Source organism: Macrobrachium rosenbergii, chromosome 11 (genome assembly GCF_040412425.1).
Source record: "Macrobrachium rosenbergii isolate ZJJX-2024 chromosome 11, ASM4041242v1, whole genome shotgun sequence".
NCBI lineage: Eukaryota > Metazoa > Arthropoda > Malacostraca > Decapoda > Palaemonidae > Macrobrachium > Macrobrachium rosenbergii.
This window is the reverse complement of record NC_089751.1, coordinates 34,362,193-34,389,277: the sequence shown is the minus strand read 5'-3', so window position 1 is coordinate 34,389,277 and position 27,085 is coordinate 34,362,193. Positions and strand designations below refer to the sequence as shown.

General features: G+C 36.0%; 2 protein-coding genes across 19 annotated transcripts in view; one reads left to right on the top strand and one right to left on the bottom strand.

The window, feature by feature from the left end:
- Positions 1 to 14,680: 14,680 nt before the first annotated feature.
- Positions 14,681 to 27,085, bottom strand: part of LOC136843310 (PDZ and LIM domain protein 1-like) — a 127,463-nt gene continuing 115,058 nt past the window's right edge. For 8 of the 16 annotated variants that reach the window (XM_067111547.1, XM_067111551.1, XM_067111549.1 and 5 more), the window contains 3 exons: positions 18,770 to 19,208; positions 17,792 to 17,845; positions 14,681 to 16,470 (listed from right to left, as the gene is read on the bottom strand). In XM_067111547.1, the coding sequence (XP_066967648.1) occupies positions 16,390 to 16,470; positions 17,792 to 17,845; positions 18,770 to 19,208 (574 nt within the window). In that variant the 3' untranslated portion in view covers positions 14,681 to 16,389. The remainder of the gene's footprint in view (positions 16,471 to 17,791; positions 17,846 to 18,769; positions 19,209 to 27,085) is intronic. The other 8 variants (XM_067111563.1, XM_067111550.1, XM_067111555.1 and 5 more) reach the window with 1 other exon arrangement.
- Positions 22,922 to 27,085, top strand: part of RtGEF (Rho-type guanine nucleotide exchange factor) — a 318,924-nt gene continuing 314,760 nt past the window's right edge. For all 3 annotated transcript variants that reach the window (XR_010854520.1, XR_010854516.1, XM_067111541.1), the window contains exon 1: positions 22,922 to 22,966. The gene's annotated coding sequence lies outside the window, so the exon portion shown is untranslated. The remainder of the gene's footprint in view (positions 22,967 to 27,085) is intronic.

Here is a 27,085-nt window from a genome sequence, read left to right as displayed (position 1 = left end):
TAGAAAACAGTGTTTCATTTATTGATCACCAGTGAATAGGATTGATTGTGTGTGCATAAGGCAAAGTGATAAACATGTTTTGTTCTTTTAGTTTTGCTAAAGTGAATTAAGACCAGGGAAACAGTTAGAGTTTTTTTATGGAGTGATGCCCTTTTACTCTAGAAGATTTCTAGTTTAATTTTTATACTCTCACATATTCTGACGAACTTAGTTTGATTTTTCAAGTGATTGATAAATAAGTTTTTTCTTAAGGGATCATTGTTACCTTTAGAGTACTCAGTCGTAACAATTAATGTTATGAGAGTTCAGGTATCTGGCTGAAGTGAGGTATATTTTTGAATCTTGAGATTAGTTGTGTAATAACCAGGTACTTGATACGCATCGTGACAATATATATATATATATATATATATATATATATATATATATATATATACATATACATATACACACACACACGCACACACCTCTAAGCACAGTAAATAACGTTTGTAGTAATTTTGGACAAACAATAATCGAGGTGTTATTTGCCTTTATCAAAAAAGTCACAATGCTGCTCGCGTTTTCTTTCATGTTTAGGCCAGAATAAACACAAAGGAGAAATATATATGTATAATTATATATTATATATATGTGTATATATATGCATATATTTATATATATATATATACACACACACACACATATATATATGTATATATATATATATATATATATATATATATATATATATATATATATATATATATATATATATATATATATATATATGTCAAGATTCTGGCAATTTTAGTGTTTATATGACTGTTATAGCACTGACGCGATTTTTTTTGCGTTTGGAAGTATTTATATGCATGCATGTATATATATACTGTATATATAATACATACATACATACTTACATACGTACATATTATATGCATATATGTATGTATATGTATTATATATATATGCATATACAGTATATAAGTATTTATACGAATATATATAAATGTATACATACAATATATGTATACATTATATATATAATATATATGTATATATATATATATATATACGTATAAAAGAGAGGGAGAGAGAGGGGGGGATCTTAGCTACAGCCCGATAAGTATGAAGGTGTTATTGAGCTTGAGGTAGGATTTAAACAAGAAGCTGACCTCCCGAGATGTGAAAACATGAAGCGCTTCGTCAACTTTTCATTTTATGGTAAGGAATACCAAGTTCACATATTATAAAACAATCTAAAGTGACAAAAGCTTTTCAGACAGTATGCAGTTACTTAAATCTACTGAAGTTTGTGGTTAAAATGTACTTCCTCTCAGAGCGTTGTTGAGATCAGGTCATTGCCGTCGCCATCCCGACGTCCAGAAAGGAAATATCTTCTCAGATCGCCCAGGGAACCCTGGCAGAAAATGTCCCGCAATTCAACGGGACCGAGCAGTCATCTTAAGATATGTAGAGTTGTCCGTCTCTCAGATGTGATCATGTTGTGAATGGGTATTAGGAACAGCTGGGGGTCCAGAAAAGAATTCTGTAGGCGGATAGTGCTGCCATTGCACCTCACATGGTGCACTGTGGGCATTACTTGAGGGTTTTTGCAGTGTCCCTTCGGCCCCTAGCTGCAACCTCTTTCATTCCTTTTACTGTACCTCCGTTCATATTCTCTTTCTTCCATCTGACTTTCCACCCTCTAACAGTTGTTTCATAGTGCAACTGCGAGGTTTTCCTCCTCTTACAGTTCCTCGTTTGGACGAGCCGGTAGAATTTTCGGCTAGCACTCTGCTAGGCCCGAGTTCGAGTCTCCGGTCGGCCAATGAAGAATTAGAGGAATTTATTTCTGGTGATAGAAATTCATTTCTCGGTATAATGTGGTTCGGATTCCATAATAAGCTGTGGGTCCCGTTGCTAGGTAACCAGTTGGTTCTTAGCCACGTAAAATAAATCTAATCCTTCGGGCCAGCCCTCTCTAGGAGAGCTGTTAATCAGCTCAGTGGTCTGGTTAAACTAAGGTGTACTTAACTTTTTTTCCTCCTGTTACTCCTTTCAAACCTTTCAGGGCTGAATGACCTCATACGTCCCAGCGCTTGGCCTATGGCCTAAATTCTATATTCTATTCTATATTCAGGAAAAGAACATGGTCCTTAAACCACATCCCCACAGATATACAATGTATATATATATATATATATATATATATATATATATATATATATATATATATATATACAATATATATATATATATACATATAATATATATATACATGTATATATACACATCTTTTATACACACACACACACACACACACACACATATATATATATATATATATATATATATATATATTATATATATATATATATATATATATATATATATATATATATATATATATATATATATATATATATATATATATATATATATAAAATACCGTTATTTTATATCCAGTCTAAGTTAAGTATACCTTAGTTTTACCAGACCACGACGTGTGTGATTTAGGTTTCGTAGCATAAATTTACTACTTTTAATGCACCGTCAGCGCTGTACAAAGCACCGAATAGATAGAAAGCAACGGCACGAGGTGAAGTAGCAACCAGATATTTGATTATACGTCATTACTTTCATAATTGGTAAGGTGGTGAATCTCAGAGCAGAAGACTGGATTTTGTTTGTAATTACTGTTTGCTTCAAATCCCTAGTTAACTTCTAATACACTTTGAAAAGTCATGGAGTGCTTTTGAAATGTACTGCAGAAAAATCGTGATCAAGAAAGGATTTCCAAGTCTAATCGGGACAAAGTTATGCTGTTTATACAAAAGTAATTTATTATGCAATGCATGTACAAGAGATTTTAACTGAACCCGGGGCGAGAGACGGAAATTTTTAAAGGTATGTTGCAGTCATTTTAGTGACCTTCAGTATTTGAAGCCTGACTAGCCAGAGCTATAAATGTACTGTACAAGAACATAAGTTTAACTCCCAGTAAAAAGAAATCCAGCTGTTATGGGGAAATAACAATGTGTATACATTCTGAAAGATGAGCTTCTAGCAATTTCATGGACATCATGACCAGATGCTGAGTCGTGCCTCTGTGACTGGCTTTGCTCACAGTAGCGGAGGCTGAGGAGCAGCCTTTTCCTGTTGAGTGGCAGGTAATTATCCTGACATTACTTTCCTGGCTTGCATGAGCATCTCGGATGCCATATGCACTGGCACTTGCTCTTCTGCCCCCAAATAGGTAGTCGTGACCGGTTTCTTTATGGTTTCAATGTCCTCATCCAGGGTTTGGATGCGTCATTGAATAACAGTTTGTCAGTGGAGAACTGGGCCATAATTCTCAGATCAGCTGCTTGAGCTCCTGAGTAACGGATTCACGGTGGGCAGATCACCATTCGAATGCAATATGCGAGAATAATCAAGGAGATAAGCAATAATATAATTATAATATAATCAGTACAGGGGGAAATGTAATCAAGCATCAGAGAATCAGTGACATGGATATCATAATGAGAATGATAGAGTAAAGGGACCTTTGAGAGAGTGAGACGGTGGGGAATCGGTTGCCAAAAGATGGAAGGAAAGTCAAGGTCACCGGGAAATAAATTTTAGTCAAAATAACCGAGATCGATTGAGCACATTTAATTTCTTAGAAGTCATAAACTTACAGGTGGGTTGCGAACTATGGCAACGAGGAACGGAAAGAAAACAAAGCATCATGTAGAGAGATTAGAAGTTAGTCACAGACAAACAGATTTAAAAGTAGAATGAATCCATTGCCTAGATGGGCTGGATTTGGTGTACCCAACTAGGCAAGACGATTCGGCAACACAAGACCTATAAATTCTCTTGAGCCTCCGTCAAGGGGAAACGAAACAAATGACGGCAAACCCGTGCAACAGACGTATCAAGAAGGGTTTGAGCGTGGCGAGAAATGGGCAATAAAAAGAAACAAAAAATGCACCGAAGTTTCTTTGGCGCAATCGAGTTTTCTGTACAGCCGCTACCGCGTATAATCAAGGCCATCGAAAACAGGTCTATCTTTCGGTGGTCTCGGATAATACTGTATGAGCCGCGGCCCATGAAACTTTAACCATGGACCGGTGGTGGCCTGTCCCATGTCGCCAGAAGCACGATTATGGCGAACTTTAACCTTAAATAAAATAAAAACTATTGAGGCTAGAGGGCTACAATTTGGTATGGTTGATGATTGGAGGGTGGATGATCAACATACCAATTTGCAGCCCTCTAGCATCAGTAGTTTTTAAGATCTGAGGGCAGAAAAGAAAAAGTGCGGACCCAAAAAGGTGCTGACGGACAGGCAAAACCGGCAAAATAGTTTTCTTTTACTGAAAACTAAAACCCAAGTACTGTTGGCACGAGGAGTGTGAAACTTGCCGAAGGGGAAACTGACGAATTTTTACTTTATAAAGAGTCTAAACTACTTTTACTGAAGGCTGCAGAGGACTCAGAAACCCAAACGATGGTAAGCTACTCGTGGAACAGAATGGAAAGGAAAACTTACAAGGTACTAGGTGACTATGCTGGCCGCGGAGAAGGAAAAATCATATAACAGAAGAAGTATTGATAAGTTGATTAAATTTACTTCTGTAAACAAATGAGCTAGGAAGACTCATTGTCAGCTGAAATTTAACAGGTCTGAATGAAAAAGGAAACTGGTGAGTCAGTCACAAAGGAAAATGCTGATCTCGATAGATCTAAGGGTATCCACAAAAGTAGACACACCGAACACTTATTTTCTCGTGAGATGATGTAATTATTTTTAAAAAAAAGCACTTAAATGAGGTAAAAATGACTCCAAAACGTGAATCATTGAAATTAAAAATAATCCTTTCAGCGAACAGAGCAATTCCCATCAAAATGCAAAAATGATTCACACAGTGACAAGCAATAACGACGTGACTCAATTGAAGTCAATAATTGGCAAAATCAAGTGTACTTTACTTGCTACTCGAATAAAATTATTCTATCACCTAAACCTTTCTTATTAAATGACAGGATCGCTTCGCTGTCAGTGAAGATTAAAGATACACGTAAGTCAGTGTACAGACAAATTCACATATAAACACGAAGACCATTTCGCCGTCCTAGATACTTCGTTTATGACTATGGGATAGAAAATTTTGTTGGCCTTGAGTGCACTGCAAATTATACTTTGCCTATCACGCAGTTCTTGGCGGCAGGGCTGAATGTTCTGTGGTATCGGCAAAGCTGAAATGGTGGCTGTGTGTGGTTGGCGTTCTTGAGTTTCTGATGTGGAATGGATGGCAAGGGTTTGTCCTGGAAGTTTGCAAAGGTGTGGTGAAATAATGTACACCTGAAACACGTGTAATGGCGTTGAAAACACTTCAGAATTAATGCACGGGGACATTTTAAAAACAGCTTGTTAACTTTTCTTTATGGAGTGCCTTCCCTGTAGAACAACTTATTCTTCCTAAAGTTCTTAAGTTTTCCATTTTATTTTGATACTTGCCTTCCGTCTTCCTCTACACCTCTACATGACCTCTTGTGCATTTGCTCCTCGGATTATGTTTTTTCCTTCACTAAGCCTGCCGTGTACTTATCTCACCTGTTTTTATTCGCTTTTCTTACTGTCTTGTAACAGGAAACACACCCTGTTGACTTTATGGCCCATCATTGAGGTCTGTATACGCCTCAGCTCCTTCTACCTCCAAGTCTTTGATTATAGCTCAGATTTTTCCCTTCCATTTTTTTCATACATTCACTTATCACTTTTTATCAAACTCATTTGTCAAATTCTTTTTACGTGATGACATTTTGAGCCTGATTTTCAATCTTTTAACAATTACAGGAAAAGTCTCACTTTCTCTCTCTCCAAATTCTATCAGATTTGTCTTTCACACAATTAACTGTATTTAGCGCTTAACTCATAATCCAGCAGACCTTTTCCTCACCATTCTTTTTCCTAAGTATACCTGTGAATATTGTTCCTCCCTGTTCTCATCTATCTTCCGGAAGGCCGTGCGTTCCAGTTTTATCATTTCCTTTTTTGTTCCTTTCTTTATATTTAAATCATCCAACACACCCACCCCGTCGTAATCTCCAAATCCAGCCAGGAACAAATTCCGCTCTCCCATGCACACACACATGCACATACAAACTCACAAATATATATATATATATATATATATATATATATATATATATATATATATATATATATATATATATATATATTATATAATTTATATTATATATATATATATATATATATATATATATATATATATATATATATATATATATATATATATATATATATATATATATATATATATATATATATAGCTTACTTTGGAAAAAGATTATATGTCTTTATGCCCTTTTATAAGATTTTTATATAAGAGTACTTTGGAAAAAGATTATATGTCTTTGTGCCCTTTTCAAGATTTTTTTACTGTGATCGCAGCAGCAACATAGCCACTGCAGAAATAATAAAGCAACATGCTATACAGACTAAAGAATTATGAAACGTCTTTTCGTCTGTCATGGTCTGGTGGTAGTAACGGACTGCACAATGAAGAGTTAACGAAAGTCACCTCAGCGTGCTTCTTGAAGTACTTGCTATTAACCGTTATGTGACTGTTATTTGACTTTGGTGTTACTGAGAGAAGAGGATATTAAACTGAAAGAAATGGTTGAAGAGTTCCTCTTCTATTATTTACGTAATAGAAATCACTGTTTATCACAGCAATTGTTTTTTAGCGTTATTAACGATTTATTGTATAAGAAAAAGGTTGACTTTTTTATTTTAGATGATGTAGAAGTTACATTCGGTCAACAATTATGTTTCTAAAATAGTTTCAGACGACCCTTTGAAAACACGAAAACTCTGATCGTTTGGTGATGTTTGAAGAGTTCTTATCTAATCCTGAAACCACATTTATTATTGTCTACCCGTTGTTTTGGTCGAAGTAATCACTCCCGGACAGTTTAAATCATAGAGAAGCAAGCAAGCAGCTCTGTGAACCCCTCATAAACAACGTAGCTTCACTGGTGGGGCAGAAGAGCTAAGAAATGCCTTCCATTATCCTCTCAGCAGAACTGGATTGATTGGTTCGTTGCTTTGCTTTGCTTTTACAAGAAATCTATTATCTAATTACATTCAGCCGGTATTGATCTCCCTGTTTCGGTAGATACTGTATTATGATGATTATAGTAATGGTGGGAACCTGTTGCAGCCTCACTCTTTGGTTCATGGAATTTCATCTGTAAGCAGACCGTCAGTGTTGCTTTCGTTAATTCACGGAGTTATGTAATCCCCTTACCTTTCTTTATGGCTCCATCCCCATTCCAGTGATTTTCCTTGGGATTTAACTCGACTGTCACTCCACTGATCAAGGTCCACCCTACCTGATGTTCATCTGTGATTGTTTACCTTACCTGATGTTCACCTCTGAACAAGATTCACGGCACATGACATCAGCTGTTTAGTTCTTCATTGGAGGGGTGGGTAAAGCTCGCGGCTAGCACGCTGTTGGCCCAGCGTTCGACTCTCCGACCGGCCAATGAAGAATTAGAGGAATTTATTTCTGGTGATAGAAATTCATTTCTCGTCATAATGTGTTTCGGATTCCACAATGTGCTCTAGGTAACCAGTTGGTTCTTAGCCACGTAAAATAAATCTAATCCTTCGGGCCAGCCCTAGGAGAGCTGTTAATCAGCTCAGTGGTCTGGTTAAACTAAGATATACTTACTTATGACATCCGCTTTTGATACAGGTTCACATAATATTAACGTTCATTTTGGAATTTGGTTTTCATCATGATATTTTCTTTTAATTAGGTTTGCTTTATGAAGCTGTCATTACATTAAGTTCGCATTTGATTATGATTAACATTCAGCAACATTCGACAGTGATTAAAATCCACATTGCATGACGGTCACTTTTGATTGAGATTCGGCTCTCTTGACAGTTTTCCTTTTGATTGAAGCTTTATTGAGCCTCGCTTTCCCTTTGATTACTTTTGGTCAGTCTTCGCATGGTACCGTTCAAATTATGAACCGTTAAAGTTTCCACACTCCATTTGTAATTTTAGTTTTATCTTCTAAAATTCCCAGGTCGAATTTGCGGCATGCAGTCTTTTCAGCTTTTTATAACATTCCTCACGACTACTATATTGCAAAAAACTTCTGATAACCGCCAATTTTTGGTAGTGGCGTTGTTAGATAGAACTATCCATGTGCTGGCACGGGATCTTGCTTCTAGAGCAGCCCGTCAGTGGCCTCTTTTCGAAGGAAAAACATTTATCATCTTACTACTATCCATTGCAGGGACAGCGAGTCATCGTTTTTCCCAGATATCTTGCAAACTAATTATTTGATCGAAATGGTACTTTGAAACAGTGTACAAGACACCTTCCGCTAATTTTTGGTAATATAGTGGACTGTCAAATGGTGTTAGTTAAAGCGTTTACTCTTGACTTTTAAAGGCAAAGTCGCATGAGTCAGCAGGACTAAATTACGCAATCGAACGTCCGCTATCCCCCATAGAAGGGAAAGGGGGGTTCGGAGATGGGGAGGCCAGGAAAGTGGGTAGATCGAGGGATGAGAGGGGACGGGATGAGGATAAAGGACGTTCGAATGCATAGTTTGGCGATGCTTGGCAACACCATGCAAGCTAAGACGTAAACGCCTTAACTAACACCATTTGACAGTGTTACCAAAAATTAGCGGGAGGTGTCTTGTACACTATGTCAAAGTACCAATCTGATCAAATAATTGGTTTGAAAGATATTTGAGAAAAGCGATGACTCGCTGTCCCTGAAAAGGATAGTAATCTCTTATTAAGTAACCCTTGGTTATAATTTTTTCATTAACCACGATTACAATTGTTACTCGTCTCCACTCCTTGGGAAGCTTTTCTTCTATGAGGCACGCGTTATCTTCAATGTAATAATAACCTTCCTAGAGAAACCTTCAACCTCTGGTGTCTTTCTTTTAAATCATTTCCACCCACATACCTCCATGACTCACTTTACCAGGCCATACGTCAGTCATGTTCACTGCCAGCCACGGACATTGAGCAGTTCTTAATAATTATTCATATTTCATTGATGCTTAACTGTCTTACTCAAATTACATATTGAAGCTTTGTTTCTCCTAACACGCTTTTCTCTTCAGAGCACATTTTTCCCTAGAAAAATATCCTTAGCATTTACTGACTTTTGTTTTTGTTTTTGTTTTTTTTTATTTCAATTCGTTACTTTATTATTTATCAACTCGCATTGTTTGAATAGCTTCATTTTCACACTGCAATTACATTTCAGGTGGTTTCAATCGCGCTGATGCTTCTAGTAATGTTTTACAGTTTATCACCTCACCTTGTAAAAGTACAATAAAATCATATTTGGTTTTGAAGAAAACGAAACAACGTGATTAATTCCCTTAAAGCTTCAAGCTTCGAATGATCGAAATCTTAGAATTGGGATGAGTTAACCTTTAAGTTACGAGGATTTTTATGCTTCTGTTCGTCTATAAACCACTGATTAATACTGCTGTTGCTATTATCACTAATTACCCATGAAAATGAATGCATACAATAAACAATCTTCCTTGTCCCGGCCAGTAACTAGTCTCAGCTCTTGAAAGTCTGAGAAGCAATTTTTTTTTATTTGTGTCTAGCGTTTGTTCTTCCCACTTTCTACGTAGCTATGTAACAACTATGAGCAGTCTATTAATGGCTGCTCTCACGAAATAGGTTAAAGTAAACACTTGTGGGAAGCGTTTAAGGTGTATAATCATTGACTGTGGTTAGAGAATTTAAAATGAGTATGTAGATTAAGTAATAGTCTGTTATTTAATTGGAAAGTAGGCTAACTTGTTGAGTGGTAATATCATGGATGTATTTAAAGTTGATAGGAAATAGGAATTTCTTTTTATTTTATTTTATTATTATTTTTATTTATTTATTGTCATTTTTATTTTTTCGCGTAAAGGTCAAGAGGTGGGCAAAGAAGACTTTGAATAGCCGTCAGTATCAGATGGAAATTCCTCTCCTCCAATTGATTTTATCTTTCTCTGAGACGGGAACCGATTCCCTAGTTACCAGTGGGTTCTGGTTTACTGCAGTGGCACTTACATTTATCTGTTTGCATCCTTGTATGTACCTTTACTTGATTCTCTTATTTTTCAGTCTGCTAAGTGCGTTCCATAGTTTAAATTCTTATGCGTATGATAACCAAGATTTTTAAAAATCATGTTCATTTTACGTCGCCGTTGAACTTATCGTTTTCAGTGAAGTGTGTAGTTACAAATGAACAGTAAACCACAGAGACTAAATCACTTATAGATTAAGAAGGCAGTATCCATATAACTCTTATGTGAAGGTTTGTTGTGGTTACTGAAATAGCGTGGAATGTCTTCTGTTGAGACCCTTGAAGTTCTTTGGATTTTTTCAAATTTGACCCCATTAAATTTGCCTCTATTTGAGTTCATTAATTTGTAGTATCCTCAGAATTTTGCTTTTAAATTATACTTAACTTTGCAGGTACGATATATTGAGGTTAATTTTCCGTGTGTTCTGTTTTACCGAAGTAGCTGTTGTAATTTGTAGCCATGAATTATATTAGTGAATTTTCTTACTGAATTTTACCGGTATGCTTTGAATTTGGATGGCCTCTTCAGTCCTCCAGAGATTGACGTATTAGCAAACATGAATTTGCATAGCAAGCTTAAATGTTTCAAGGTTGCTCATAAACGGCAGAGGTTGTTGCCGCGTCGCCCAGAGTTTTTTGATACTGAATATACATGCATATGATTAGCGTCCAGCCCACCTCTCAACCTAAACTACAGTAGGACCTAGGGAATCCAGGGAGTGGTTACTGATGAATCAGCAGGTAGACTTATGAGCCGACCCCACTCATCGCTTGCTAACAGCGACAGTAAGATCGTGTTGTAAGTGAAATCCATCAAAAAATTATCTTGGTTTGAACTCGAACCCATGGAGTGCGAGTTATGAACAGTCCCATTGAGCTGCTGCTGACCAAAATCCGTATTTGACTATGAGAAAACAGAACAAAGAAAAAGAAAAAAAAGGAATATTTTTGTTTTCATCATTTGCATTTTTCCTTCGGAGTGAATGGCTCTTGAAGAGTATAGCCGTTTGGTTTTTGAGTGCCCTTTTTCATGACCCCAGCAGATAGATGCTGGTAGGCGGACTTGTTTGCTGCTCGTATGTTAGTAGCAGTCCATAGACCTAGTAAGCATTATCCAGGTGGCAGCATCCCTACGCGATTGTCATAATAATTATATAGTTTAAATGTAAATATAGCAGAATATATGCAATTTATAAAGAATAACAGCAAAGTGAATGCATGAGTGAAAGAAGTATGCTTGAGTGTAGCCTCAAGTGCAGGTACGGAAATCCAAGTGTAGAAATCCAAGGTGCAGTCCAGTGTTTGGTAAAACAGGTCGTATGGTCACCATCCAATTCAAGACTGCTAGTTGATCATCAACCGACGTAAGAAAACTAACTGTGGCATCTGATTTAACCCAATAACCTTATTATTTCAGATTCTGAGATTTAAATCTTTGTGTCCTAGGTATAATTTTCGCTTCACTTTTGTCACGCAATGTGTGACTTGCTTTAACAGCTTTCCTAGTATATTTTTCTTCTGGTTTCTGTCGGTATTTACAGGTTCCAGAGGCAAATGAATTTCAAGTGATTAGGTATTCATGGCTGTTTTGGTGGTCTCTTGGATGAGTGAAATTTTAAGTTTTTATTTATATATATAAAAAGACTTTGCACAAAAGAAATTGCATTTACATAGTTTTGCTCTATAGAAACAGAGAGGCAGAGAAATTATTTAATGAAAAACTAACAGCCACCAGAGCTGCTGAAGTCATTTAGGATATTTGTACCGAGATTACGAAAACATTTTGTGGTTGATTTGCTGTCCGTTTCGTGGTTATTTGTAATCAATGTGTCATTAGTATTTTGAAAGCCTACTTAACTTGCTGATTAGCAATTTGTTGTCGTTTCCTTGCTTTCAGATGTTTCTGGTCATCATTACAGAAACGAAGTGTAGTTGGAGAATCTAAAAGCCTCAAGTATCAGAGACAGTGTTATCAGGTGACGTCATGTTCCATTAACTTCGGGAACAGTATGTCTGAAAAATTTAACGGCACTTAATATCCTATGTATAAAGATACTTCAGAACTTTTGACAACAAGAATGGTGTTTTAATGTATTTTCTTATAGATTTTTTTTTTAAATTTTTAGTACTTTCTTACTCTTGATTTCATCATATTAGCTAAGCCATGTCATGGAGAATATGAACTTTTAACTTTCAGTGCCGTTGTGTAATCCACGGGAAGTTCATGTAAATTTTAGGCGCTACACAGCGTTTGAAAGGTAATAAACATAAGATTAAGAAAAATTATGGCATCATGTTTGTAAAGGTTAAATACACGAAGGCGTTCACCATTGCTACTGGATCATTAACTATGTGTTACAAATGTAAAGATTTTCATTTAACTAAATTTTAGGAAGAGTTTGCTATTTCAAAGAAAAGTTCAGTGCGTAAATGCTGTATGTAAATAAATGAACCGGAAAGATGTTCCATTTCTCGGCAGTCATAGAATTTTAATTTAAAGTTTGCTATAGCGGTCCTTAATAACCGGAAAGTGGGAAATTACGTATCACCTGATTTACATCTTGTGTCCTTAAGTGCCGAGGATATTGCCAGGTGTATGATCTTTACCCGATTCATTAAGTTTTTTATTTTCTTCATCAGTGCCACGGAGCGTGTACATCATGTTAACACATCATGTATCAATAAACTGTACTCCTTCTCACTATATATTAAAAGGCTAGTTAGCTTAAGCTGACTTTGTGCATGCAAGGCTTCAGCCCAAAATTTGTGGATTTTAATTCGTATGGTGGCACTGGTACTCTCCATATGTTGGTTTATGGTGCACCTGTCTTGCATATTTAGTTACGCAGAGGATGTTCTGTTTGAAGACATTCTTACGGTTATCCATTGCTTTTTTTCCGGCCAGATTTGACTGAATGGAGTGGTTCAGGCTTATCCTACCAAGGATATTAAATTCTCCTTTGGTTCCTCAGGGTGCCCCAGTGCTTGGCTTGACAGCCCCTATTTCATAAAATCAAGTCAGATCAAATCATTCAAAGGAGAGCAAAGGATTGGATGGTCTTGGCGTGGTTTCCTTAGAAGATGAAAGATTTCCTCTTAGGCTTTGTAATAGATTAAGTATTCTGCTCCATCTCGTTGTAGTACTTTCTTCCCACGATTTACAAGCTTTGCTTGGTTGGGAAGTAGGTTCTGTAGCTGGTAATGTATGCTTTAGAAGCTGTTAACCAGCAGTGTGGACATTTAATGAAGAACTTTTCCTCCAACAGTTTTTTTTTCTACTGGAGATACCTGGTATCCAAGACGTTTTTGGTTTTCTGTGGGATTAGCATAATTTTTTTCCATTGAAAACATGAGACTGGCACCGAATGAGTAACACCCATATTCCATGCTGATAGAAAAACTAGTGCAGATGATGTTTTAAAAGTTGGTGGAGGTTTAGCTTTTATTTGCGACTGGCAAATTTACTGAATTGTTTGCATCTATATGAAACGACCTGCAGTTTCTTCTTAGTCCAGTTGTATAATTGCTTTTTTTTCAAATCTAGTTATTGTAATTTGTTACTTCTTTTAATATTTATGTTCATTTCAAGAGCATTAAAAGCACTGTATTTATATTTAGCAGCTTTATGCTGATGCAGTGCCAGTACATTGAAAATTTATCCACTTGTTGAATTGAGCTGCATAAGAAGTGGAAATTTAGATAAAGTGAATTTTAGTTTAATTCATGAGTTCAGCATTTCATTCCCACTCATTTGCCAAAAATTGTTGTTTTAAGTGGATTTGTAAAGCAGGCACAGTTTTACAATTGCCTTTTAGTACTGTATTTTAAAAGTTAGGTTTTGGGACACAGTTCGAAACCCTAAACAAAACATGTTATTATGAAAACTTACTAGTGGGTAGGGATTTTAGAAATTATAGATGTTTCTTGAGCTGGACAAGCAATGGAGTAACAGCAACCATATTTATCACATATAAACATTCTTTTACCTTTTTGCGCCTTAGTAACAATCTGCCTTATACTGTTATGCACTTGTATAACTTTGCAAATTTTTATACTAAAATTGTTCCAGTGTGTTTTATGACGTGTTAGTTTTCATACTTTAAGATGTCGATACGCATTAGGTTACGTTGGGTATCATTTGATTCTGATCCCCATAATGATATTCTAGTATTTGGCCCCTCTCCCATGTAAACACAAAATAATTTCCCATGCTGAAGATTGGTCCTATACAGTAGTCATTTACCATTCGTTTAGCAACATATTCAGTGCGTGGTTACTGTTTTAATGCTGAAGTTTAGCTGTGCATAACAGATCGGACAACATTTATTGTGGCTTTCGAATTTAAGAGATAATTGTCTTTTAAGTAAAAATAATAGATTATTAGATCAACGTAACTCTCTCCATGAATTCAACTTTAAGTGTAAGTTTTCTATCTATTAATTCAGTTTTCCATTGTTATATTAATCGGGTGCATTTTTGAGAATTGTTTTGACATCAACATCTTGTATCTGAGAGTCAGTTAGTGTAGGAAGAATAACTCCTTTTGACTGTAATTATCATTTATTCACACTCATTAACTGTACAATTTCCAAAATAGCTAAAATATGATCATCCTGGAAAGAACACTCCCAAAGTGATTTGAATATTAAGAAGAGTCGGTTTGTGCCGATTAGCTTGCAAGTCGCATTTCCCTTGAGTCAGGTGAAAGCAACTGTGCTCGAATCAGCACAAACCCTACCGAGGCTGACGTCTAAGAAGAGAGGAGGTGCATCTAACATTGAAAAGACTTAATAACAGCTTTCACCATGTCATGACATCAGTCTCGGGCGTCAGCACCACGATTGGGTGTGTTTCGAACCCAGTCGCGGTAGAGCTCCGTCACACAAGGCTGAGTCATATATATATATAAAGTACAATTCACAAAATTTAGGAAGCATAATTCTATATATGGTGGTAGACATAATCCTCCGCCATCGTATCACAGCAAGAATGAGGATTGTATGCAGACGAGAACTGCATCAGATATCCAACCAATGGTGCATCAGTACAGAGAGAGGGAGACACAGACTACAGTACTCTATAATCATAAAATAAAATTGAATAAATGTCATAACTACAGACGTGACATAGCAGTAAGAGACCAGCTGCCCTAAAACACACAAAATAACAGACAAGAAAAAAATATATATGAAGTTTCACAAAGAAAATAGTGACCACCATGGTACTCATGCTTTTTTTTCCTGTAAGAGAGCTAAAGTACCACCGGTATATCACCATATCTTAAAAGTTTCTCCAAATGCCCATTGATCAGTTAATATACTATCATGAAATGATACTGGAAATTGAAAATATGAAATCGTTGCGTTCAAAACTTACTGGGCGTCTGAACCAAAAGACAGTATCTTAAAAAAAATGGATGTTTTTGACAATTCTCATTTCAGTGTTCCATCTAAACAATCATATGAAACCAAACATATTGCAAAAACAGCTTTGAGAGTGAAATCTTACAAATATTGACTTTCTGTCATCCATAAGGGGAGAAGAAATACAAGCAGCTCCGCCACAAGTTATTGCGGGCACGCTTCAGTTTGCACTTCACCCGGCCACTCAACACATTTACCATTTCCACAACTACGACTACTTCAATCCCCAAATATAATTGTTTCTCGTGCCTCAATGCTATATATACTAAGAGGACAAATGAAAAGAAAAAAGTCGACTTTGTTTGGGTAATGACTGGTACATAGCACATTTTGCTGTCAAGAGTTTAATGAGTAACTAGGAGAGAGGGAAGGTAACATCCACCTTCATACAGCATAGATAAGTAGATAGATAGATGACAGACAGACAGACAGACAGATAGGGAAAGCATATCTACAGGTAACTGGTTATATTCAGACATATTCAGTTTCCGGAGGTGAAGATATTCTAGATCAAATCTCCATTACAGAAATAACAGATGATCGTAAGAGTCCACTGGTTGGTTTATTACGAACTGATGTTAAACCTTGTAAAGCTTTATGGCATGACTTTAGGACAGAAAATATAACTTTGTTGAATCGTTAGAATTGTTCGCTTCACAAGATGGTTCAAGGAATACCAAAGTAATGCAAAAAGCCGATTACCCCGGTAAGCCTCATGTATGTAATGTAATGCATTTCAGGAGGGGCAGGCAGCTGGGGTGGGGGGTTGGCAGGCAGTTATATTGACAGCTTGTTCATTTGAGTTAAGGTAGGAGACAGCATCAGATTCATTCTCCAAGGACGTCCATCATGAGCTTGTTGAATGTGGCAGTCTGCGCGATCTTTCTTCGTCCGCCAATCGAATTCGTCTGAAAGTAACATACCATTAGAAAGTGCAGCATGAATCTTTCTACCAGAGAAGTCGGATCTTTCGTAGATAGCGATTATTATCTAGGACTAATATTTCTTTGGGTCATCTTTATGATAGTTACAGCCTCTTGTTTATGTTTTTACGGTCATCCCCAACGGGCTTGTACTGAACACGCCCCAAAGGTGGATACGTACCAGGTTAAAACCCTTGGGGGTTCACTATCTAGGAAAAATCCAAGAAGAAATTACAAACATGAAATGTTGTGGCATATTTTGCATATTGCACCTAGTTGCATGTCATCTTTTTTTCCCTTCTGCTTCATCCAAGTTAGTCCAGATATAGAGGATAAAGTTTACTTATGATGATTTGTTATCGTTGAAAGTTTAAAAGAAACTTTCTTCGAAACTGTGTTAAATTCTGGTTATTCATTAGCAAGATGATATGCAAGTCTATAGGGGTTTGTGAAATGTAACTGTAAGTTCCTCCAAATACAAAGTTATTAGTTATTTGTAGTACTTAGATTAAAGTGCTTTTAGTTGAAATTTCATAATGTCCAGAATTTTTTTTATTATAAGTAGGTGAAACACTGTACATTGATACAAACAGTGGATGTATTGGAATAAACAAAAAGCGTGGCGCGCAATAAGTTTTAATTTTAATACTATCTTTAATGCTATGTTGCTAAAGAAAGGAATTATCATGTTTGTTAGGTACTGACTAACTTTTGATATTGCTCTGTTTTTTTAACGTAGAAATAATCTGTGAAATGCCATAAGTCGATGTATTTTTTTGTTTTGTAAATTGTTGTATGCCACATGATTTCATAAGATTTTGAGGATAAGTTTTATGCAAATGAAGAACAAGATATTTCACTACCGAATAACTACTCTATGGTACCAAGTAATGTAGCAGCTCCCTGAAGCTGCTGATTGTATCTACTGTATCTACTGTAAAACCATTATTTTAACTACATCAAAATTTACCTCATAAACCTAAGTTAGGTACTGAACATAAGAAAAAAAAACATTTAAACCACTAAAAGTATAGTAAGAAATATGACAAAACTAAGTGAAAAGTATGTTGCTGGCATTAACAAAAATAAATGGCAAAACATCTAAATTATTTGCATCTCGTATTTTTAGCGCTAATTGTGGACGAAAATCAGCATCAAAGAACAGTGGCATAAAAATAAGAACTGCAGAAGCTAAATTATGAGGAGCATCATTGCAAAATAAAGTTTCCTTCCGGACTTTGAAAGTGAAATGAGGAGTTTGCACCCAACAGTCCCGTAGATGTTGGTGACTGGTGGGTCAACAGACCTTTGGACCTCCAGGTCTTCTGGGAGCCTTCATCACCGGCTGGTCGTACTCATCCTGAAGGAGGAGTATCATGCTGTTCATGACTTCCAGCCAGATATCAACATCCCTGTTTTCATTTTACAAGCTGAAGATGCCAAACACCATCAGTACAAGTGTTGCTTATTTTACAAACATTTTTTTTTTTTTGAGAGACAAACTTTTTTTTTGAGAGGGACAAAAACATCCACATGAAAGTCGCAAGATAATTTTTAAAAGCCAAGGATCATGGCCTGTTTGTTTAATTGACTGATCATGCAACATGCCTTTATAGATAAGTTTTTATAAAGGTTAGACCGTGTCCATCTATAACCATTTGAAAGCAGTTTCGTCATCACAAAAAATATGTTTAGCAATAAGAAAAAAAGTCAAAATTTAACGTATTAGGCAGTGCATATGAAATCAAATTTCAGACATTTACTCTAGCTAAGATATGTGTGCTTAATTACAACTGATAGATACAGTTTGCTTATCTTCATAGTGAAGTTTGTACGTATTTTATCAACAATTCGGTACCCAAGAAACTAAATGTAAAGCGCAGAAACTTTCGTTACGAACAATCACTATTGTAGGATGATGATTTTCTCGAGTTGTCATTTTTGAGCTTGAAAGACAAAGTCAATATATTTAGCGCAATAACCTGAAAGATGTCCATAATATGAACAGGAATTAACATGCCTTAGTTGTTAATGCTGACAGTTTGACAGTGAATGTGCCAACACATTAGTGTGTAACTTGTGCAAGCTTGAAACCTATTTAATAGACATTGTTTTTTTAATGTAAGTGCAGTCCGATGAGTAATTTTCAATTATTGATAATGTTTTGAGTTGAGTAAATATTTTTTCTCTATTCAAGTGATTTGGTAAGTGCATTTCATTGTTATGTAAACATATTACTAAATTTTTCAGTACCACTAACAAAACATAACACATCCGTGCCTACCTCATATAACGGAATCTTGATAGGTTCTGTAGTCATTTGGTGGTTGATGGGTTTACTGTCTGCCATAGCAGCTTCTTGTACAGCGGAAGGGCCAATCTTAGGAGGACTTAGTAGACTTCGTTGAATGTCCTGCGGTTCGACGTTATTGGTGGCAGCCTTATATGATGAGGGAAGTAGTTCAGAAACGGGAGATCGTGGTCCTGGCAAGGCATTGGTCCTGGGCTGCGGCCTCTGACCTGGCTTAGGGGCCACTGGCGCTGCATAGACCTCAGAATAGATAGGGTCATGCTCTTTCAAGGATGTGTAATTAGCTACTTTCTCAGGATCGACAGGGGCATCAGTCTCCTGTAGTGCACGCCAGGTGGCACTCGATTGAGGGTTATACTCTTTGGAAGGGGTGAGAATCACCTGCGCAGGCTTGTTGGCGGGGATGGGGGAGCTAGGCAGGGAGAAAAAAGGCAGGAATTATGCAGAGGAAAGCATGCAGCAAAATGCTCACCATGGAGAAAGGATGAAAACATTGAAACTCTGAGACATTACATTTGTGGACAAAGATTATTAATTAATTTGGATGTTTCTTACTGGATTGAAAGATGATCTTGCCATTATTTCATGTTTAAATGTAATATAATGGGCAAGCTTATGATGCCCTCTCCAAGAGTGTTTTAGCATGCACAGCTGCTGTTATCTCTTGGATCATCGCAAACATTTAAAAGTGTTTCATGAAGTGTCTTTGATCTATACATATTTTTATAGATAAGCATGCTGTAATGATTACAAAAAGGTGGATGCAATATATGGGGAAAGGGGTCAGTAGGGAAATTAAATGGAGTAGACTTTAGATTCAGTTGGGCCATGTTCAGTGATGAGTTGACAATTTTCTTCCTCATGAATAATCTGCCAGGTGGCACTTTGCTCTGGATCATAAGACAGAGGCATTCCACGTAGTCCCATTTGCTTATTGGGCTTATTCACACTACTCAACCCAAGTGGCAGAGTCAGAGAAGCGAAGCCATGTGCAACAAAGAAAAAGAAAACATAAAAGCAGTCCCAGGGGAGAACAGAAGAGATAAAAACGTGTGATTCACAGCAACATTTTGAGTTGGTGATGAGCGTTTGGGAACGTCAAGAAATAACATTTTCGATTAAAAGTTCAAAGAGACCGTTGTTACAGTGTATCACACAGGCATAGGTGAGATTTTGTGGGAAAAGTAAAGAATATGGGGTTATACACAATATACCGGTGTGTGTAGCCATCACATGATAGCAAGCACGTTGTGATGGCACACAAGTGCAAAGTGATACCCAGCGTAATAGCATTAGCAATTCAAATATGAGCCCAACCAGATTTTGTGGAATCAGGTAAAAATAAAGTGATAAATATAAATGCATAAAGAGGGTAAGGATGCATGAATTTTGAGTTAAAGTGGCGGGTTCATACGAACACAGATCAGACATGCACAACGGACATGCAAGAAGACATGTCAGGAAAGTGTTACAAATATCCCGGCATGATAGAGAGTACAGTTAGGTAATCCATGCAAGCAGACAAAATGAGCGGGGAGCACAGCAGGGTATACCAAATGTTTGTCAAGAATAAATTTGCCACGCATGTTAGAGAGAAAAAACGGTTTTTGATTGGACCATGTGACGAGAGCGTGGGCGTGATGGCAGTTGGGCAGCCGTGGTGGAAGCCATGTTGTTGCGGATGATGATGGGTGTTACAACATCCGTCAAAGCCACCACCCGGGATGAGGAGAATAGAGAGTGAGACAGAAGATTAGTATGTTGAGCTACAGCCGCAAGCGGGTACTGCTGATAAAAAAAGATCATTTCTACTACTTGTGGCAGGTATACCGAATATTAGCCTCAGAACATACCGTGACAGATTTTAAACTCCAAACCTCTGCAGATGCAAAGAATATCATAAATGAAAAATTAAAGCATTCTGAAAGCTAATAGTCGCCGTGCTGCCACAGAACAGAGAACAGCATCCATCATTGAAATTTCTTAAACAACAAAAACTAGTTCTGTTGGCTTTGAACATATTCAGTCTGCCCCTAATGAAGACAACAGCAGTGTAAGTCCTAGGCACTGAGTCAATCAATAAAGACAAATCCTATGGGTCTTAAAGGTTACAGCTATAGAACATTTATGCACCAAGACAACCAGACACTGTAGCACAGGAAGAAAATACTAAAAGCAAACAGTGGAGAGAAATGGAGAGGCTTTTTCACATGCCTTGGTAGTGATACGACCTAAAATCACAGTTTTCTTTTTAGTTCACTACCGTCTACTGCAAAACATATAGGAATTGGTAGTACACAGGATATCCAGACAGTCAGAATTACTCAGGACATTACTTTTGGCAAAAAATAGCACCGTATTTACACAGACTGAAAACAGAGGTTCCGATATATATCTCGGATGTGAAGATTTATTAGAAATAGTGATTGCTGAAATTTTGTAGCTTTAGTATGTTCAGATGTTAATGACAGGCTACTGCGTTTTATCTTATCATTTTCATTATACATATATTTGGGGTTGTGTTTCTGATGTACTACTATGAGTATTTACCTGTAGAGAGAGTGTAGCGATTAATTAGAAGTGAATATTGGTGAGATTAGAGCTATTTGTGGTTTTGATTATGAAATAAGAATTTCGTTAGTTATTTTTACATTTCCTTGTGTCATTAGGTAGCAAATAAGTACAGGATGATTAGTGTTCTGTAAGTCAAAGTTATACACACAGTCTTACGTATTTTTAAGGGAAAATATGTAACAAGCAGTGTTTCAACTGAATTTGGTAACGAACATTATATATACATTAATCTACTCGGATAATGTGGATTTGCCTAAGACATTGAACTCCATGTAAGCACATTTTAATGTGGATACTCTTATGCTAGTTTTCCATTATAAGCATTAAAACTACAACAAAAATAATCAACAAAATAGAATATACGGTGTAAGCCGTGGCCAGCTCTTTTCCTCTCTCTCTCCCCCTATGATTGATTTCAGTGTTTATTGATACCATCTATAATACAGTATACTATCCTGCACTTCTTTACTGCACAATTCAGTCATTTTTAATTTATACTGTAGGGTATGCTATCAGTACATTTACTGTTAATATAGATGTGGTTCTCTGCCTTTAACTGAATTTGCCTGTGGTGAATTTGCGTAAACGTGGGATTGCTGTATGTAACATGTATAACTGACTGTTTTGGAATCTAGATAAACAGATAGTGCAAGGTGCAAGAACGGAGAACACTGTTTAAAGCCACTCAGTGGCAGACTTGTTTAGTTTTAGATTATAAATATGAATGTGAAACTGGATGGAAGATATTGTGAATTGTCAGATTGTGCTAATATAGGTGTCTTGTAAGAGAGTATGAATTTTCAAATTTTAATGTGAGAGCTGTCCTGTAGCAGAATGCGTTGACAATTAAGGTATTTGACACAGTGCCTGATTATGGAATATGGTCAACATACGTAATCCATGTAGTTATCATGTGCCAAGTAAAGTTGGTTCAGGTTCTGACTCATGACATTACCCACCAAATTTTGATCAAGACTTAATTTTATAATGTCTTAGCTCAGTGCCTGCAAAGTCGTTGTTTTCATTATGACCTTGTTTATCCTTTTATTATGGTTGAGTGGTAGCGATTGTACTAAAATTTTTCCTGCCTGTTTATAATGACTGAGCGGACCATTCATGAAGCATATCTTAGTCATTTGTACAGCGTTATAACTGATGTGTAAAGAGGCATTTTCCTCGACGTTTACTTCAAAACTTTGACGGGTTCGAAGGATCCTTAGCAAAATACCTGTTTCACTGAATGAAGCAGTTATCTTTTGTCGGTGGTTTTCATTCTTATTATGAAAAATGGGAATTATTTAAACTGGATGTGTCAAGGTAAGGGGGATCGAAAGACATATCTTTTCAAATTTGCCTTTTCTGGTAATTTTCTGCTTATTTCATTGATTCATTTAATATTTTGTAAGCCATGAATCGTATCGTCATTACAAAATCACCTTTTCTTTAACTGGTGTGCAGTTAATTGTGGCAATTTGTTAGTTTCACTCGCCTCTTCTACTTTTTAAAAGTAATCCAGAATTGAAGAATTAACGCTTGCAATTTTCACGTTGCAGGGTCTAGACGTGTACCTGAGTTCGTCAGTGTGGGAGTGTTAAGGTAAGATTGCTCCAACGAAGTGTCATTTCCGGTTATTAGTTTACTTCAGTGTTAAACATTCACTTGTAAAATAATGGAATATAACCAATGGACGGAAATTAGTAAGAAATTTGGGTGTAGAAACTTTTGTTCGTGTCGCTGCCTCAGGTAAGGCCAGGCTCAGCTGGTCCAGCTGGTACTTTTCAGATAGGCCCCGAGCTCAGGGTATGAGCACCTGCTGCCTTATAGGTAAAGACTAAGTCCAAAATCAAAATTGAAACCTTGCTTTGGATGAGCACTAGAAGTCATTGCAGTTGATTGTTCTATCTCCTCTGCTACAACTCTAGATGACTGGTGAATGATCTCGGTAAAAATTCAATGGAAAGCAGCGTGGGTCATATTATGCCTCTTTCATTTAGTGTATATAGTTAAGGTGGTTGCATGGTATTGACATTTTGCGATTTTGCTCCGCCATCTGAGCTGCAATGTTGTTGGTTGTAGACGCTATTGAAACCTTTGAAACTCTGCGGGAAAATAACACTTACTTGATGTTAAATGAATTCACCGCCATTTGACATTGATTCCGGTTTCTGTTGGGGAATTACGTTCCTATTTAGTATAGTTATTTGATGTTTTGAACTTGCTGAAATTTTATTTATTTTTATTCTCGCCCGGAAGTTATTCTTGTTGACTTCGCGCCTCAACAACTCGTTTCGGCGTAGGTATTCAGCTTAGAGTGCAGTTGAGATTGTGTTTTGCGAATATTAGACCGGTAACCTGAGGGAATGATTATTTTTTTTATTGGTGTACAAGCTTGTGATTCATTTGTAATTTAGATCTTTTTATGAACTGGGCTTTGAAGAGTTTGTTGAATGGATTTGCTTACGATTATTCTTCCACTGCGTGTTGATGTTCTCCTCCATCTCTGCATGGAATCGCCTACAATGTCATGTTTTAAAATTCAGTTAGTTTGTGATGTCATTTCAAGGAACAATTTTGGAATTCATCATACTTTGGGGGACCTGACAAACAGGTTCAATAGAAAATCATGTTAAATTGGTAGAAGTAACTGTCGGGAAGGTTGGTTGGGGATCGTTCAGATGCGCACGAGGACCTAAATCGTTTGGTTTATTCGTATGTTACACTGTGTCATGAGTTCTTCCTTTTTGTCGTAATATGTGGGACAGAAAGAGACAGAAAAGTTTGAAACGTCAGTCGTTTGGATGGTGCATGTTTTATTATTGCCTTCTTTGTTTTTTACAAAATATAATGTAAACTATGTGGTAATATAAGGTATACAAAGGTATTTTACAGTCCAAAAGGAAAACCTCTCATAAGTACTGTTTTTGGCCTGGAATAAAAAAAAATATATATATAAAAAGTCCCCTTCCCCCTTTACATAAACAGTATATATAAGAGAAACAATTGCCTTTCACGAAAAATATTTTGTTTTGATGCCTCGTCGTTGTCATTTTCCTGAAAAAAATATCAGTAGAGAGTGAAAATTTTGCTTTCCTTGTTGAAGAGAAACTGCAACCTCTTAGTCAAAATCATGCACAGAATGCACCCTCATTATCAAAGTTATCAATCACCACCATTGTCTATTAATAGAGGAAACGCCAGAGGTCCTTCTCAAGTAGGCCTCGCCGCAGGAAAATATATTGTTCATATTTCTCTTGGACCCCTTTTCACTCTTCAAATTTTTTTTCAAGAGGTTAGGAAAAATTGAAAAATAAAGAATATATGAAAAATCGAAAAAAAATAAAAGTGAAGGAGGCTGTTAGATGCCGATTTTAGCTTTGCAGCACCGAAGGAAAGCGTGTTAATGGGGAAAATAATGAGAAGTGACACATAGGCAAAAGAACAAATACGAGCAATTACAATTTTAAAGTTTGATTTACATTGCAATAAGTAGAAGACATTTTTGTACAAGAGACAGGGTGTGGGAGATATTAGAGTGTATTCACAAGTATGAGCGTTTAAAGGTGGAAGTTGCTGTACAATACCATAAGAAAATTAAGCTTTTTGCATAACCAAACGGAACTTGTTAATTGTTACAATTTGCTGAATTTCGAGCACATATCTTGATTTCTAACATTTTAGAAACTTGACTTTTTGCCTCCACTTAGATATTATTTGATTTTATTTAGTAAGATTCCTGGAAAACAAGTATTTTTACTTTAAGAATAATCAGTAAGTGACTTAAGGATAAAGAACTGATTAATAAAAGAATATAATAAATCATAGTTTCAAAATATGCAGTTTTTTCCTGTTAGGTAACCGTAATAATGCTTATATCTTTCATTTCCGTTTTTATCTAATATTTCTTAATTAAACTAATAAGCATGGAGGTATTGTCAGCCCGAGGAAGATAATGAATTCAGTGAATTTTTAGAAATAATTAGAATCATATTTACGTAGTTCATGTATAAATAACAAGAACGTACAATAATGTTTTCTTAGGTGAATAAAGAAAAAGAACATCTCCTTCGTGATAGTTTCAACTTCCCAGAAGTTTGCTACAGCCCTGAATTAGTCGACTAAACGTGGTTCGAAATCTACTTAACAGAGAATTAGAGTGACACTGAAACGTATAAGGGAATGCACATTTAACACTTGATAATATTATGCTCAGTTTTTAATTGATATTATTATGCTCATTTTTTCGTCAAAACCAGTCTAATTATAATTGTAAAGTGGTTTGTCAGTCGACCCATTATTGAATTTTGTGTTCAGCCTTCACTTTAATTGGTATGGCTATTTTTTAAGATTTTGAAATTCAGTTATGCTTTTAAGAGTATGTTTTTCTCCTTCTGTTATTCAATTTAAACTCTCTCTCTCTCTCTCTCTCTCTCTCTCTCTCTCTCTCTCTCTCTCTCTCTCTCTCTCTCTCTCTCTCTCTCTCTCTCTCTTTATATGTATGTGAATATGTATATGCACATACACATATATATATATATATATATATATATATATATATATATATATATATATATATATATATATATATATATATATATATATATATATATATATATATATATATATATATATATATATATATATATATATATATATATATATGTGTGTGTGTGTGTGTGTGTGTGTGTGTAATGTGTGTGTAGTCTCTGTTCATAATGTAGCACAGTATGTTCATAGATATGACATAGTTATTTGTATCGTACATACATAAGCAGTATTAAGGGTAAGATTTAGAGAGCAAAACTGTAGTTTATAGAGATATTAAAAACTGCTATTTAATCTCAGGATTTATACTTATTTATTTCTTGGGAAGTTACAAGACGCGAATAAGCGAATATTAACCTATTTACTATTGAAGAGATATGCAGAGGGAATAAAATTAACTACTTTACCGAGTAAGCTTTTTACACAACTTATCATTAGATAGGTTGTATTTACAGCCTAGTCATTGGGCCTATCCTTTAAGATTTAATTTTACATCTGCAGAATATCCTAACTTACAGTTACACACAATTACTTATGTATATATTTATGTATATATATACACATGTATACACACGTATGTCAGTGTCGAACGTTGCTGAAATTAATTTAGGATTTAGGTAAACACTGAATAAAAAAAATACAAAATGAAAAAAAAAGAAAAAAGAACCAAAAGTGCACAAAACTGGACAGACAGAAATACTGAAACGGACGGACAGATATACAAACGAAAAAGTAAACAACAACAAATGCAAAGACCCGGGACGCATCCCCGAAACGCAATGTTTTTCTTTTCTTTTTTATTTCCACAGAGGTTTTTTTTTATTCTGCTTGGATTAATATGAATGATGAAGAGTTGCCATGTTAATTCTTAAAACTCTCAGCTGATGGAAAGTTAAAGATCATATTTACTATGAGTAAGACTGTTTCAGATTCAAAGATGATGTTTAATAGGAAAAAGATAATTTCAGATTCACCTTACTCATCCCGTATTATTTTACGTTACAAATAAATATGTGGATGGGACGAAGTTCTCATTTTTACAGTATATTATTTTATAATTAAGTGTACATGTCAGTTACAGGCGATAGGCAGGAGCTCAGTCACGAAATTAGCGACACTTAGTGTAAAATACGAGGAGAAAAACATCACCATACGGAACGCCTCCCGTTGCTG